The following is an 18099-nucleotide window of genomic DNA, read 5'->3' as shown; positions in this document are numbered from 1 at the left end:
TTGTTGTTGTTGTTGTTGGTTCTCATTTATAGTTGTTGGTTGAAGCTTGTCGGAAATGGTGAGAACGAAGGCAGTTTGGTCGGAGAAGGTGAGGAGGACAAGAAGAAGGCAATAAGTTTGGGTTTGGTTTGGAACTAAAACAAGGGGTCAATGTAAAAAATTATTGAGTTTTTTTTGTTTGATTTTCAACTTATCTTGGTAGGTTTTTCAATTTATTTTCGAATTTATTTGTTGTTTAGTTTGGATTTGATCTATTTGTGTCTTTGTTTGGTTTTGGGGTTTTAATCAATTACATTGATTTTGTTGAAATTTTTTGGGGATTTTGCATTTTTGTGCCTAATGTTAGTGTAAGATGCTTTGGTAGTAGTTGTATGCCTTCCATGGCGTTTTTCATAAAAAAAAAAAAAAAGAGTCGTATAATAACAAGAAACGATAGAGAAGAAATTTTTGGGAAAAAGATCGGAAAAGAGGCCAAGAAAACCTCAAATTCTATCCAACAATGGTGTTAGATGCAAATAGGAAGATGATGGCTTTACAAAGTCCTAATGTGACTTTTAGACCCTTTTTTCAAGGGTCTCACGCTCCTAATAGGTGTGTTTTACACGCACTCTGGTATTAGATGCCACATAGGATGCCAAGTCAGAAATAGTGTTTAAAATATTGTGTTTCAATAAGTTCAGGGGTTCAGATGACAAATAGACAAGTAGAAGGGTTCACAATACAAACACATACAAGTACAAGGGTCCACCAGACCATTTTGCCTTTTTAATAAATTCTTAGAACTTATAGGTATAAAACATATTTTTTTTTAGGGAGAAGACATAAAATCCCCCCTGAACTTGTCCGCACAACTTACTTTAGCACTTAAACTATACAAATGTTTCTTTACCACCCCTAATTTAATTTGAATTGAATTTAATTACCCCTTAAAGAATGACGTGGCAAAATTTGTATCACCAACTTTTCATAAGCGCGTGAGAAAGGAAAAAACACCAAAAAACTAACACATGTCATCTTTTTATTGGGTAAAATTCTTAATAACTTATTTTACTAATTTTTAAATATTTTATTTTGAATTAACTTTTCTCTCTATATTTCTTTTTTTGCATCTTCTTCTTCATTTTTTTTTTTCCATTTTTGTTCTTTTTCTGCATCTTCTTCTTCATTTTTTTTTCTCTTCTCATAACTCTTTCTCTTTTTTATTCTTTTCATTTAGTTCAAGTAAACATTTACTCAATATAACTTCTTCCACTATTTCTTCTTCTTCTTTTCTTTTCTATTTTTAATCGTTTCTTTCTTTTTTTTTACAAATTTTTTGGTGTTTGATTCACCCACCATTTTTTACATCAAAGAAAATTATTAGATCTATCAGTTTAAAGCGTTATCGGAATGACGTTGACTTCCATTAAAAAAAATCGAAGATATTGTTGGAAAAAGATTAACTATGGAGATTTTGCCCAATTCATTAATAATATTTCATTTTTATGCAAATAATTTTTTCAATTTTTGAGGAAGGTGGTATCGTATAACTAAACTGAAAAATGCAATTGAAATTTGAATTATAGTTTGTATATTGGGGAGTAAATTCATTGATGGGTTTAATTTTTAGCTCAATATTTTAAAAAAATAATTATTATGGAGATTTAAGCAATTAATTAGGAATTTTGTTAATGTACACGTGGACGAATGAAAACGTGTGTCACTCAACAATACTCAGCCTTCAATTGGGCTGGTGATGGGAGGGTTGAAAAAAATCACTTAAAAGATGTTAAGGGAGTATATAAATACCCGTGTAGTTTAAGTACTAAAGTAAGTTTGCGTGTCAAGTTCAGGGGGTTTTTTATGTATTTTTCCTTTTTTTTACAAAAAAAAGTCAAATATATCTCCCAAAAAAATTTGTGGCCAAATGCATGACAAAACTTCACCCAATAATGAGTTGCCAAAAATATTTGTAAATTTGTAGTCAAACACATGGCAAAACTTCACCCTTAAATGAATTGCCAAAAAGATCTAAAAGTTTGTGGTCAAACACATGGCAAAATTTTACCAATAAATAATTTTCTCAAAATATTTGAAAATATATGGTCAAACGCTAACCTAGCATTAGGTAAGTTCATCAATAATTTACCTATTCAAATTTAAAGTTCATATCTCATTACAAATATCATATCAGTTTTATTTTGCTTCTATAAATTTTTTTCATGAAAAAGATTTGATTTAATTACAATATTAGGTTAAAAAGTTAATGCTTCGTAAAAAAAAAATTTGTGATGCTTACAAATAATCTTGATATTTCATTTCTTATAAACATCCTTTCTTCGAAAATATTGATCTATACTTTATATAAATGAAGGTGTTAATATGTCACATTTCAAAACTTGTTCATGCTTATACAAAAGGCTAGTGAATTTGATGTTTATGATGGAATAATGTTAATTTCATCAAATGGTATTATTTATAAGTAGTTATTGATCAATTTTTTGAATCTTGATATAATAGTAAGTGAAAGTACTCATTTTATTATCGCTTGTTTCAAAATTCTTAACATTGTTGTTGATCTTGCTCACTTTGTTTTAAGTCAATAAGATGAGTACTTTTATTTAGCATTACATATATTACATTTTGAAAATCAACCGATAATTTCAAATTGTTTGAGGAAAATAACATTATTCGAATATCAACATTACATTCTAATTTACTAGCTTTTTTGTATAAGCCTGAATGATGTTTTGAAAATGTGATGTATTGATCATCTTCTATCAACGGGGCAGTTGGCATCCTTTCATCTATATCCAAGTATGGATTTACTTCTTGTTAACAATAAAATTTCTTGAAATTTTGATAATACCCAATTAGTTGGGTATGTGAACTTCCACCTTGTTGGTGAAGGTCCTAGCTATTCTCCACCTTGTAATTATCCCCTCCCCAATTTCCTCTTCCCCTATTGCCTATGTAATAATTTTTTTTGATTGGGATAAAGAAAATCATTAAAAAAAGTATCTCATTATTCACATGAATTAATCACCAAATTAGAACACCGATTGGGTGAGTTTAAGGAGCGCATATCCATGATTAGTTTAATTTGTTCAAGAAAATTCAAACGTTTAGTAATTTTTACTGCTAACAACGAATTAGCTCTTAGTATTGCATGAAATTTTTTATATATATATATATATACACACCCAAAATTTGTCCTGAAAATGATAAAAGGTTGTAGCAAATATAATCCAATATTTATATGCAGAATCGATCCTAAATAGAAATGTCATACTTTCTGATGACAAGTCAATATTCAACAAAAACAGTTTTTGATGATTGACAATGCAGATCAGATTCTAAAAATGATTATCAAAGTTAAGTCGCGTGAGAATAAATTAGAATCCACGTAAGGTTCTATATAAGGAGTAGCCGACCTATTGAAGAGCCACTTTCGGACTCAATTAGGGTTTTCTGGACACGCAAAACAGGATGACTATAAAAGGAGAAAGTTGAATAATGAAACTTTAGATTTTGCACACAATGAATATCGTTGTTTTTAGCAAAAGGCAAGAAGTGGCAAAAGGAGCGTACAATGACAGAAGAAAGAAGAACTAGAGTCAGGTTTTCATTCTAAATAAGTTTATTTTTAAAGTAACTTGGAATCATTATTGAGTTGTAATAATTCTAAGTTTGAAAGTGAGTCTGTGAGAGTTGTAACAAGAAGTTGTTGTGACTTCTTGGAGAGTAAATATAACAGTTATATTGAATCGTTGGAGTTGAGGTACTAGAGTTAGTCCCTTAGATTATAGAGTTGTAACATGAAGCCGCTCTTTGAAGTTAGTGAGAAGTTGTTGAAAATCCTAGACGATGTAGGTCATGATTTTTCTTTCCTTGAGTAAGGAGGATTTCCCCAATAAAATTTTGTTATTGTGTTACGAAGTTATGTTAAAGTACTACAAGAACCAGGTTCTTATATCGAATTGGTGATACAGGTTTCTTCACTTTCACCAAAAACAATTTAATCAACTTTTTCGAGTTATAATATTTTCCTTTCCATGTTTCATATCCTTTAACTTTTTTACTTATCTTTTACAATCTTCACATAAATTCAATTGTTAAAGTTATATTCATTTTCTCTATCAAATTCAATGTTCGATTTCGATGAGACATGTTGATTTTTAATTTTTAATTATAAATGAATAATTAGCGGAAAGTAAAAGAAATTACCCGGTTGAATTCTTAATTTTTAAATTAAGTCAACGCGTTTCTGAAAGTACCATTGCCCAAAGTTTTCATTTTAATTATTTAATTAGTTAGTTTGTTCAATTATCCTAACATCTAAACTTGTGTTAATTAAATTAATAATCAACCTTGCATATTTGATTTACTTGTCTTAAATAAAATTTTGAATTATCTATCACCTAGCCGTTTTAGTTAATAATTAATGACTTTTATTTCTCACATAATTCTCCCACATAATTCACAAATATATTGGAATGGTTTCCTAACGCAGCTTTATTTGTTATGTGGCAACTCTTCCATTCTCTTTTAACCTAAAAAAAGTTATTGCATCAATGATCTGTCTTTCACAAGAAAAATAGGGCACAATAACTAAACAATTGATTTATATTGGACTAAAAGGGTACTAATTTTCAGTAGTGTTATTTTTTTGAGATTGGTAATTCATTTCCCTAACGGAACTTAACTGTTTTTCAAAAGTAATTTGTTATTTATGTTACTTTCAAATCTATTCTCTTCTTTTGAACAACATTATCTATATGTGGTTCCATATGCTTGCACTTTTATTTCAGACTAGTCTTTTTTAACTTTTATGGTGTTCCGCATAGACCAAGGGCGAACACTCATCATTTACTTCGAACTATTAGCTTCACTAACACACACCGGCAAGAAGCCGGCCGGTGTTTGTTCACACACAGGCTTCCGCGCGCCCAGGGTCAAAGCGCGTTCGCCGTTGCCTGTATAGCTTTCTAGAGCAGAGATCTAGCAACACATTCTAGGCACAGATCATTGGTATTGGATGTATCGTTAGGTTGTGCCAAGTCAAATCTACTCCCTTTTTTTCCGTTGCTGAGAGGATTTGAATATTGTGGAAGATAAAGTATGAATTATAGTCATTGAACTTAAATGGTGTCTTGAAATATATGTTAGGCATATTTCCCTTTACACAAAACATTGTGACTTGGGAAAATAAAGCAGCATTCACAGTTGTCTAAAATCAGTGAAATAACAAAATTACTTAAACGAAAACTGGAATCCACTTTCGATCAAAACAAGCCTAAATTTCAAGAAAATGGAAGCAAATCCCTTCTAGCTGGGGACTTAAACTTACCAGCCTTGCTCATGGTCTAGTAGCAAAGTCTAATGAAGCTTGTTTTTATACCAAAAGACACCCTTGTTTTGGTCACCTTCATCTGGCTCGACATAAACACACTCTTTAGCTTCTCTATACATGGCCTTCCAAATTGATGTCCCATCAAATTGATAATAGTCACCTAATATTGGTTTTATAGCCTTTGTAGCTTCCATTGCATGATAATGTGGCATGGTTGAAAACAGATGGTGTGCTACATGAGTGTCTGTGATGTTATGGAATACCTTGTTGAGAATTCCGTAGTCTCTGTCAACTGTAGCAAGAGCACCCCTCAACCAGTCCCATTCCGATGTGTCATAATGAGGCAATGAAGGGTGTGTGTGCTGCAAATATGTGATCAATACGAGGAATCCATTCACGATGAGTAATGGACATCCATAAACACAGACAACCCAGGCAAGTCCTTTTGCTGCCACAAGAGTGTAAAGTACATAGAGTACAGCAAATATACCAGCATCAGATACAAAGATCTGAAGGCGTTCACGATCTGTGTAGATAGGGCTATTGGGATCAAAATGGCAAGCAAACCGATCATAAGGTCTCCCTGAAACATTAAACATCAGGTATAAAGGCCAGCCTAGAGTGAGCTGGACAACAAGTATCAGGATTCTTCCTGGTGGGTTGTTGAGATAAGTAGAGAACCATTTCATACTCGACTTCAACTTTGGTACAAATACTTCATCACGATCCATTGAACCTGTATTGGAATGATGGCGACGATGACTATATTTCCAAGAGAAATAGGGAACAAGTAGAGATGAGTGTAGGACAAGGCCAACAGTGTCATCAAGCCATTGATAGTCACTGAAGGCATGATGACCACATTCATGTGCTATGACCCAAACTCCTGTTAGATTACAGCCTTGGCAGATCCAGTAAAGCGGCCAGGCTACGTAGGATAAATTGTAAGGGAGGAGATGGAAATAGTTAGTTGCAACATAGTAAAGGAGAAAGGCTATTACGAGGTCATAAAGAACGAAGGAGAAAGAGTGTAGGACAGATCGCTTGAAACAATGGGGTGGGATGGCTTTCTTGACGTCACCCACTGTGAAGGGTGGTTTAGAATGAGGAACTCTTTGGAGGACATCAGACTGAGACTTGTTGCCCTCAGAAGGAGTGGACATTCGACCTCCTGCACCCATTGTTCAGTAACCTGCATTATAACAAACTCTTGATGTTTTCAAAATTTGAATAATAGATATCAGAATATAACAACAGGGCATGAACTTCTAATTAAAGACGCCAAAAGTCTTGTGGTACCAAAACTTTATTTTTTGTAAGGAAGATAACATCATACATCCCAAATGAAAAAAATCTGAGAAAGAGGGTAATTTGAACTTAACAAGCAGTATGCATATAAATTGAAGATATAAGAGATAGTACCTCCCAATAACAGTATGCAATATCAATTGAAGATTATAAAGAGATTGGTATATACCTCTAAATTAATATCTCCAACTCCTTAAAGATACCTAGTTGCAAAAAGTTGCATCTAAATAAAACGAAAGTTGTTAAAACTAAGCCCTCACCTGCACCTCAAACCCAAAAGGTAAAAAACTAAAAGGCATGGCTGACCTTGAAAGTTGATTCATTCAAAACTACAAAGCCGACTATGTGCATGGACAATAAGGAAAGAGACAAGCAGCAAGCATATATATATATACACAATAAAGAGAGCAAAAAACTGGTTAAGATAATTCTCCTAAGACTGCTTTTTTGACTTTGTGTATTAAGTATTCCTTAATATAATCAAGTTGCCGTCAAATTCAAGATTAGCAATCCAGAATGGTTCAGCCGGTATTTAATTTAATATTCACTACTTTGAACTTCAAATACAAAACACATGGCATTTGCAAGCCTGCATTAATAGGATCAAAACTTTCTTGGTTTAACCCATGTCCGGCTAAGTTGTTCGGACTCTTCACTTTCAGTGCCACATCCGTATAGACACAATGTGGGTGTGGGATCTGGTCAACCCGTTTTGGGTACTTTGTGTTGGGTCACTTTGACCAAATTCGAGAACATATTCAATGATTTTTATAATCAAAATAAAAATTAATGTGAAATTGAAGAAAATAAAATACCTTGTATATATAAATTTATATTGTTACTCTCTTTCTTGTTATCTCCTTCCAGGATTCTCCTCTTTATCAATATTTTCTCCTCAAGTTTTCCACATAATATCTCATTATTTAGGTTTTATAATTTATTTTTAGATATTTGAATTATCTTTAGTCGAATTTCCGCATCCATATCCATACATGGACCTGTATCCCTGAATCTTAAAATTTAAATCATAGAGGATCCAACCTCTTGATCTGCACCCGAGTATTGCTGTTTTACCGGTCTCGCATCGGGACATTGGAAATTTTTTTTTGGTTTCCCAAACTGTGTTCGTACCCACATTGGAGTCCGACTAAATTCGGATTCACACTAGCACATTGAGGGGTAAATCACTCCATATCATAGACGACTACGTACCCAAGGGACTCAAACCCGAGACTTTTTAATTAAGGATGATGGAGTACTTATCACTCGGCCATTCTCCACAACCCTTGGTGGTCCCTTGTAGTTATTTTTATTCATATATGCCCCTTGTCCTAACGGAGATAAAGGGTCAAACTACAAACAAAGAATTGAAGTAAATTTAACCACTTTCTCAAAATGCAAGAGTCAATTTAATTTTTTCCTTAAAATAAATGGATACATTTACACTCTTAGATATGATTTTCTTATTATTCTTTCATCACATATTTATTCTACTTAATGGTCTTCTAAAGTAATTAAACTTCAACTCTTGAGAAAAAAAATAAGATTTAATAATTATCTAAATTTATTAAAGTATATACTAAAAATAAATAATAAATTTTTTATAAGAGCCACATTTTATTAAATTAAAATATATGGTAGAGTCGTATTATAAATCGTGCTAAAGAAATATTTCTATTATAGTTCTTAATTTTTCATCACATAGTTTTTCACGTAAAATCACAGATGACTTACTTCAATAGTCTTCTAAAATAGTTAAACTTCAACTCTAGAGAAAACAAAATCAAATTTTAATACGCTTCTAATTTTCTTGAAGTATATACTTAAATAAGAGCCTTATTTTATTAAATTAAAATCTATGGTTGAACCATATGATTAATTGTGTTAAAGAAATATTTAGGTTATTGATTTTATATTTCATCTAGTAGTAGCATTTTTATTATTTTAATAAAAGGTAGTTCTTATAATATTTTTTATTATTTATTTTCAATAGACACTTCAAGAATATTAGGCAACTATTAATCTGGACTTTTTTTCTATATAGTTGAAGTTTAACTACTTTTGTAGATCATTAAAGAATCAACAACTAGCCCACCTCTCAACTACTTCCACTAGTCTATATGTATGATATTCTTTGGGAAAAAAAATTTAAGGATAAAAAGTAAAAATTATTTTTTACTATTATTCTTTTGAATATTTCTAGTGTATTAGTAATGTGCATTATTTCTTATTTGGTGTATTAGCATGCATTGCATAAATTTTTTTTAAAAATATCAATTTACAAAGATACCCTCCACAAATATAATAGAAAAGATATAAAAAAGATTTTGAGGAACAATTAGGTCTTTAATCATGTTAATGCATGTATTAAATCCTTTTGCATTACTACTACTCCCTCCATTTCAAATTAATTGAATTGTTGAAGTGTTTCACATTCTTTGAGAAAAAAAGATTAAGACATAAATTAGACATAACTTTTTGTTTTTACCCTTATTAATTATTGTCAAATTTATGATTAAAATAACTAAATTAATTAATAACTAATTCCAATACTAACTAATGAAGGGTAAAATTGAAAAAACATTCTAAAAATAGTTTCGAAAATTGAATAATTAAGCTAATTTGAAAAATAAAAAATGTCTCAATAATTCAATTAATTTGAAATGGAGGGAGTACCACAAATTTCATGTATTAGTAGTAATACACTCTTCAATACACAATAGAGTGTATAACTAATGCATATGTTGAAAAAATGTACCAAACAAGGTACTACTAATACATAAAGTTAATGCATGTATTAGTTCTTTTAATACACTCTACCAAACAAGCTCCTTAATATGTACTTAGAGAGATATTAATTACTACATTATAAAGAACCTACGTGGATGGTAATTAACAAAGCTTAAGCAAGAGTGAAAATTAAAGATTAAATAGTGTGATGGACCACATAATCTAGGTAGAATAAGCTAAGAAAGACTGAAAAAATTAAAAGAGTGATGGACCACATAACTGGGGAGCAGAATCAGCCAAATTTTTAATGTAAGTGCTTCATTTAATGCAAGAAATTCAATACACATATATGCCCATAAATATATGTCTTAATTTATGCGACACTTATCATTTTTTCCAAATCAAATAGTTTATGTTTGATCAAAAATTTGCACAATGAAATCTTCAAATTTTTTTAATGAAATTTATATATTTATAAACTACATAAGAAGTTCTATAAGTCACAATAATTTACAATTCAAAATATTTAAAAGATATATGAAAAATTTATGATAAAAAATAGACTTGTTTAAATTTCGAAATCTAAAAAATGTCACATAAATTAAGACGAATGGAGTGTTATTATATTTATTAATAATACATAAAAACATAATATTGCAACGAGCAGCCCATGTTCACATAACACTGCAATTTGCACTTAACAATAACAAGTGCCTCTTAGTTAACTAGATCTACACACTAATACTGCCATCACGTGACTGAACAAGATCTGAGATGTCCTAATTGCTAAACAAATAAAACAGAGATTTGCTCCAATTAGATTAACCTAACAAAACATTTAATAGGTTGGCATTAGAAAATCTATTATATATAGAGAGATAAGTGTCAAAAACACAGCTAAGTTATTCTTTTTTTTTTTAGTTTCATACCTAAATTATTAAGAGTGTGAGTTTTATACCTAAACTATCACTTACTAGTTTGATAAGTGACAATACTATCCTTAATATATTGAACCAAATAATAGATAAAAAATAATTATAATATTACTATACTCTATTTAGTATTATTCTAATATTGGCGACCCGTAAATTCAAAGGTCAATATTTGTCAAGAATCAAGCCATACATTCAAAAGACCATGTGTAGAACATTCAAAATGTGCAACTGCCTGTAGAAATGAGGGCTTTCAATTTGGAGTGAATAGTAACTCCAAATGCTACTGCACAAAGCCATGTCCTCCCAATTAATTAATCTTCAATCTCCAATGACAAATATTCAATCTCCAATAACAAATATTTGCTTTTATTAGTTTTTAATATCATTATATTTTTATGAGGCAAATACATATACATGTTATCCTTTATTATCCTTTTTTTTAAAAAGAATATATATATATATATTATAAGCCATAAACTCAATAATTATAGCAGCAAACAATTTATTGAAAAATAGAGTGATAAACTTTATTTAACTTCAAAACAAATGAATTTTAAAAACCTGAGCTCTACAAAACTACTAGTAATAAGAACTCCCAACTATAAAACTTAAATTTTATTTGTCATGTCATATTTTTTTTAATGATATATTTAGCTGAGTGATATAATTAATACAAAAACTTAAATTGAATAATTTTATTAATACAAAATAAAATTTAATAACTTTGATGAATAAATTTTCAAAATTGAGTGACTTTAAAAACCGCTAACCCGTGATTGGATCTGTATCACTCAGGCAGTTATGTGCTTCAAGATGTATGTAATAGCAAAAATAGAGTAGGAACAAAAAAAAAATTAAGCAAAATCTGGACCACTTGTTCACATACTCAACATTCCCTCCACTTGCAACTTTTCACAAGCTAAAACAGGGCAAAAAAGTTCAACTCATGCTCAAAACAATATTCACCAATTCTGCAATAAGCAGATCTCAAATCATACAAACATAATCAAACAGGCTCGACAAAAATTACATTGTATATATAAAAAGTATTTTTATGAATTTTTATATCTATATATTGATTTTGAACCTCGATCAGAGGTTGGCTGAGTGGTTCAAAAACTTCCAAGCTCAAATCCTAGACACTATTCTCAAAATCCCTTGTTGAAAATTCTGGATCCGCCACCCTACACAGTGACTCACTATATCTTGTTCCATCCACATTGAAATCACTATATTTGTCTTAAATATTTGAGCCTAGAGGGTACAGGTATGTTTATAAAAATGATGATAAAGCATGGATAGAAGCACTCAGCCCCATAGATCCATAGCTATTGAATAAAAAAATCAATAGGTGATTTACAAAAATACATCACATTGTAAACCTGAGATTCATGAATTTTGAGAATGAAAAGAAGCAACAAAAATCGAAAATGAGAATATAAAAAGGTACCTGGACAACTTTAGTTGCCAAAATGAGATTTTCTTTATCCTCTCCTCTCTGTGATGTATGTATTTGTGGAAAATAAGAGGAGAAAGAATAGGTATTTAAGCTTTTTAGTTTCCCTCCTCCGGAATGAATGGCCTACCCAACGGGTCCAGGAAATAACATGGGGACCACCATCCACTTCCTACTTTTTTTATTATTTTTCCACACTAATGGAAATCTCCTAGCACCCACTTCTTTGTAGGCTATGATTGACTCTATACAACTAAAATTACACCTTTGTCCTCTTCAATTCATATTTGTATTAGGACCAGAAATTTTATTATTTTATGTGGTACAATTTAACTTGATATGGTGTTTTAAAAAAATTAAAATTTCTAGTCGAAAATAATTTTAAAATATTTGTGTGATTGTAAACATTTCATCAAGGGTAAAAAGGGAATTTTAAAGTTAAATTATTTTTAATTATAGTAAGATGATATTCGTTTTTAGACGGACTAAAAAGGAAAGGATGTCACATTAAATGGGACGCAGGGAGTATGTGTTAGGTAGAAAGTATTACTCCCTCGTCCCAATTTATGTGATACATTTTATTTTTCGAGACTCAAATAATGTAAGTTTGACTGAGAATTTGCTCATGGAATATTCAATTATTTTAAAATAAAATTTGTATATTTGTAAACTACGTAAAAGTACTATAAGTCACATTAATTGACAATTCAAAATACTTAAAGATATATGAAAATTTTACGATTAAGAATAAACTGGTTAGAATCTCGAAATTCGAAATATGTCACTAAATTGGGACGAAGAGAATATGTGGCAGACTATTTGTATGAAGTTCTCTCGTATTTTGCCAAGTAGATTATTGGATCCCATAATGGGCCAAAATTCCTTTGTCTTCCTTATTAACTTTTTTTCTTTTTGGTTCATTTTTTCTACTATTTCCTATTATAATTATGAGAAAAGACATAAAGTAACACCTGAAGTTGTCCCGAATTTTTAAAAAGATATCTTAATTATGCGGATTTTCTATTACCTCACAAAAGTATTAAATACCTTTATAAATAAAGCATTTGACCCATTTTCACATCTATGAACAAGCGTGTGATTCTCACCCCTTATAATTAATTAATTCAATTTAAAAAGGGGGTTAACCCGATCCGAATCGTTTCAAAAAAAAAAAATCTTCTTCAAAGTTCCAATCTTTATTCAATAACCCACAAAATTCTAACTCAAATTCATCAATCCATTTCACAATTTTACTCCTTAGATTGATTAAATTGACTCGAAAATCTGTAGCTATTGCTCATGCTATATACAACAACGACAGCTCTTTCCCTTTCTCCCTCTGTGGGAACAACTTTTCTTGTCACCATAGCTACCCAACTGGTTCTTCTTCTTTCATTACTGCTTCTCCAACTTTGTTACAAAACGACTTCTAATTAATTTTTTGGATTGAAAATTAAATTAAATTCTCATCTTTTTTAGCTGATTTCATTAGAGAGGGTGTTGATTTTTTTTTAAAACCTTCAACCAGAGGCTCTCTTGAAATTTTGGGGAAGATGGTGTATTTAAAATGAATTAATTAATTAATAGAGAAAACAATTGAAACGTGATGCTTTTTAATTGGTTTTTAGAAGCAAAATGATACCTTCACGTGTTGTCATCGGCGTGTTCACAAACAGAGAGAGAAAATTGGTCAAAATGGTCTATTTACAAAGATATTTAATATTTTTGTGAGGTAATAGGACACCTGAATAGTTAAGATGTACTTTTTAAAATTTGGGACAACTTGATGTGTCATTTTATGTCTTTTCTCTATAATTATTTTAAATTTTGTTTTTCTTATTTTAAATTTTTATTCACGGGTGTGAAATTTAATATTTCTTCTCGAATTCATCTTATTTTAAACATTTTGTATTATTTGTTCTATTTATATTACTAAAAATAGTTAGTTAAAATTACTTGTCAATTAATTTTTATTTTTATTTATAATTCTTTAAAGGACGTGTAAAAGAAAAAGTGGACAACTAATATGAAAGGTATTAGAGTATAAAACTAATTTGTTCTCTTGTTCTTCTCTCAACAATGTCATAATTTCATAAATACTTATATCCATCAAATATTCTCTAACAAGAAAATATAATGGAAAGAGCATCAATAATCTTCATAAATAATTACATAAGATTTAACACAATTTTCATGAAATTCAAAAATAAAAAGCATCCATAAACACTTGTATAGACATGCACTCTTCATAATGACTTATATAGCTGAAGATATGGAAGGACACATTACTACTAAACAAGTGTCCGTAATGACTTGTAATAGTCTAACTAATACTAAGACTATCATGACATTAAGGGGTCGTTTGGTAGAGTGTATAAGAATAATGCTAAATAGAGTGTATTATTAATGGTTGAATTAGCAATGCATGTATTAGTTATGCTTGCATTAATTATACATAGATTATTTTAATGCATTGTTTGGTTTGATACATTAAAAATAGTATGTATTGCATTAAAAAAATTATTTACAAAGATACACTTAACTTTTATGGTGGAAAAGATGTAAAAAGGTTTTGAGGGGTAATTGGGTCTTTTATCATATTAATGCATGCATTAAAACCATTGCATTGCTAATACCTAGAAATTCATGATATTAGCAATGCACACCTTAATACACAATAGAGTGTATAACTAATGCAAGCATTAGTTATACATAGGTTGAAAAAAAGTATCAAACAAGGTACTAGTAATACACAAGGCTAATACATGCATTATTTTTCCTAATACAATTTACCAAACGACCCCTAAGTGTTTGTACCTTTTGCATTAGGTGTTTGTACCTTTATATAAAAAAGGTACAACTGATCCCCTCTAATGTGGGGCTCTTTCTGGCCCTATTTTATTGGTTGTTGAGCACGTGAAAGGTTTTACATCTGCGTGTAAGTTTTAGTTATTGCCTTTACATATACTCAAATCAAAAATGGAACCATCACTCATTCTCTCAACTCTTACTGATCTCCATCAGTTTTATACTTCTGCAGCTCATCTCCTTCAAGCTTTAAATTCGTGGGTTTTGGGTTTGACCTTTATTGCTTTCATAGATTTGTGACTTTTAGGTCCTTTTATTTACTTTTTATGCAGTTCTTTCTTGATTCTGCTTTTGTGAAGAAATATAGTAATAAAATAGTTTTGTCTTCCCTTTTGTTAGCTCCACTGATTTTGAAAAAAGTTTCTTTCACACTTCTTTGTTGTTTCTTCTTTGATGTTTCAACTTCTATAAAGAAATGCAGTACTAATATTTTTTTTGTCTTTTTCTCTCACTTTAATTTTTGGATTTGTTAGCTTCTATTGCATGTTAGTACTATTATTGTATGTGCTTTGTATTGTACAAAAGGTGTTTGATGATATATTGTAACGAACTTTCTCCCTTTCTTTAACGGTAAACACATACAAATTCTACATTTTAAAAGTCAACACTGAAATTTTTTTGTACTAAATCTCCATAAGAATTATCTCCAATTATATATCTAATTCAAAAATTTACAGTACTTAATCTTACATGTGTGCCTTACTATTAGCGAGCAAGAGTTTACAAATTCAAAAGAACTCTAACTCTTGTGGCTCCTGATTCTTCTGTCCCATATTATTGTGAAGATAAAGACATATGTCACTAAGATTCAATATTGAAGTAATGACAACTAACACTCCCAATTGAACTTGCAAAGTCCAAATTATGGACATGAGTCGACCATGACATAGTTTGGAGAAGAAAATTATATTTCAAAATCTGATTTTGGAATAAGAACAAATACTCTCACTTATTATTATCACATCTCATCCTTTAATCATAAATATATTTTTTATCTGTATCTCACAAAATTCTCTGACTTTACAGGAGCAACAAATCAAGGCAGCTGCATATGGTGGTGATATTGAGTATTATGTAGAGAAGTTTATACTGTTGGATACATATCTAATCTCCGTTGCTAGAGTGAAAGTTTCACTATCTTCGTATGAAAGATTAATACATAAATTTTATTGTCCACTTGATAAAGAAATTTTAGTTGAACATGTCAAATCAAATGACGAGCTTGAGAAACCACTATCTGCTAAATACCATAACTATTGAAAGAGTTAGTTGCTGAGTTAGTTACTTAAAACGTGTAACACTGTTAAGTGTCTGTTAGAGGTGGTTAACACTGTTAGGAAGCTATTAGAAGGTTGTTAGAAGAGTCACATGGGTGACGTGTGAGTTAGATTGTTAGTCTGTTAGACATCTATAAAATGCTAGATGATTAGTGAGATTAAATAGAATGCACAATGTATTTTCGGTAGCTTCTCAGAAACTCTCAATGAACAGATCCTCTTGATTGCTTGATTGCATAATTCTTTCTTCTAGATTACAGAATTGTTGACAATAACTTTTGCCAGTATTACTCAAATGACTTCAGGACTGCTGCATAAATTGGTGTATCCCTCCTACCAACCATCAGTTAGCTGAAAATTTATATACCCACGTGTAAATAACTCATATTTCTTTATTACTTATTATTAGATATTGTAGGAGTTGTTCTCCGTTGTAGCCCTTCAAAATATGCAGACCGCAGTCAAAATAGATGCCGTGAGGTTACTGTTGTTGATGATCAGTTAGTAGAATCTTCCGTATTATACATTGTTATTTACGTTTTTAATTTTTTTTTACCATCTTACGATAGATTCGAGAAAAAATGGTATTGTATTCGTCCTTCTTTCAGAAGAAACTAATTTCTGCTCACTTTATGAGTGACTAAGGAGAAATTGAAGAAACTAAATTGGAAGCTAAAATGGAAAAGGGTAAAGAGTTCCCCGTAATCCTTGGAAGGAACATTGGAATTTCTCCTTGTCATGACATGCGTGAATTACATTATTTTACTTAAATATCACTTTTTTATACGATACAGTATTATAGAATCATTCTATGTACACAAATTTATCCTTGCAAACCATATTCAACTTGACAGTAAGCATAAATCATACTTATTCTCAGGCATTACAGCTAATCAGCTGGTACTTACTTCTTATTCTGCATTTTTGATTTCAGCGTATCTAGTGTGACAATAGGAAAAAACAAACAAAGACGTGTTTTCCGGTCATACATCGGGAAACTTTATCGGGACATCCATTACTCTTATCGTGAATCCTATTCACCGATAACTTATTTCTGTTGAAAAATGTCACAATTCAAAGTATACCCTAGGCATAACATGACGTGTGAAACCCCGAGAGACCCCATACAAGCCACTTAGAATACATCATACAAGAAAATAGAAAATCAACAGATTTAAAAAGACAATTTCAAAACATAAGAGTTTATAAAATATAGCGGAAGTCTAACATAGTCTCAAAGTCATCTAATACATCAAGAGTGATCGGGACATAACCCGTACATCACATACAAAACTTAAAAGTAAAGACAATAAGAAATAGAAGGTTGGTCCTTGGAACATGAGGACTCACCAATCTTCAACACTACTATAGTGAACTCTAGCCACAAAAATGCAAATTAGGGGCGTTGGACACATTAATGAAAGAATGTAGGCAAGCATATGCGTTAGTACATGGAATGTACCAAGTATAATAGCAATGTATAACAGTATGAAATCATGCTAAAAGGACTTTTCATGACGTGTAATGACCAAGCTAAACTATAAGATCAAAGAGTAGAAAACATAAGTCATAAAACATGGTCAATACAAGCTAACATCTTTAAAACATTTGTGAGTTACTTCTAGAAGTAACCTTAGTTCATTATTGTGGGAGATTTACCATTAACCGACATTTAAGACCATGTGAGCTATTAACATGGAATCCAGTGTCTACCCTACACCGAAAAGGGGTGTCCTACTTGCCAAGGTAAGACCGTGAAATTCTAGGTTATGTGGATACACTAGCTAATGTCTATCTAAGACAATCATCCTATGGGGCACATAAGTATGGGATAAGAAGATCGCTACTAGAAATCCGGCCTCAAGCTACGGGAGAGCTTCCATCTCAATATCCTCTCGGTGCTAAGCATAAATCCCACGGATTAAAAAGGAAAGTGGTCAACTAATATGAAAAATACTAGGGATATAAAATTAATTTGTTGTCTTGATCTTCTCTCAATAATGTCATAATTTCATAAATATTACTCCCTCCGTTTCACAAAGAATGATCTAGTTTGACTTGACACAGAGTTTAAGAAAATAAAGAAGATTTTTGAATCTTGTGGTCCTAAATTAAAGTTATGTCAAATGTACAAAATTGTCCTTGAATCTTGTGGTCCTAAATTAAAGTTATTTAACTACTTTCTTGATACTT

At 30.8% G+C, this 18099-nt stretch overlaps 1 protein-coding gene across 2 annotated transcripts; it reads right to left on the bottom strand.

Annotated features, from left to right (window-relative positions):
- Positions 1-5114: 5114 nt before the first annotated feature.
- Positions 5115-11858, bottom strand: LOC102580407 (delta(12) oleic acid desaturase FAD2-like). Of its 2 annotated transcripts, none has more exons than XM_006349527.2 (2): positions 11756-11858; positions 5115-6524 (listed from the first exon to the last, which is right to left on the bottom strand). In XM_006349527.2, the coding sequence occupies exon 2, from the start codon at positions 6511-6513 to the stop codon at positions 5359-5361; it is 1155 nt and encodes a 384-aa protein (XP_006349589.1). In that variant the 5' UTR covers positions 6514-6524; positions 11756-11858; the 3' UTR covers positions 5115-5358. The 2 variants fall into 2 exon arrangements, with proteins under 2 accessions (XP_006349589.1, XP_015165116.1); XM_015309630.1 differs by having other exon boundaries at positions 5115-6527; positions 11758-11836.
- Between the last annotated feature and the right edge of the window lie 6241 nt (positions 11859-18099).

This window comes from Solanum tuberosum, unplaced genomic scaffold, assembly GCF_000226075.1.
Source record: "Solanum tuberosum cultivar DM 1-3 516 R44 unplaced genomic scaffold, SolTub_3.0 scf00111, whole genome shotgun sequence".
Classification (NCBI taxonomy): Eukaryota; Viridiplantae; Streptophyta; class Magnoliopsida; order Solanales; family Solanaceae; genus Solanum; species Solanum tuberosum.
This window is presented reverse-complemented; position numbering and strand designations above follow the sequence as displayed.

Bases quoted from the DNA above. Each gene is read 5' to 3' on its own strand.
- LOC102580407 (XM_006349527.2), bottom strand. From the start codon at position 6,513: ATGGGTGCAGGAGGTCGAATGTCCACTCCTTCTGAGGGCAACAAGTCT.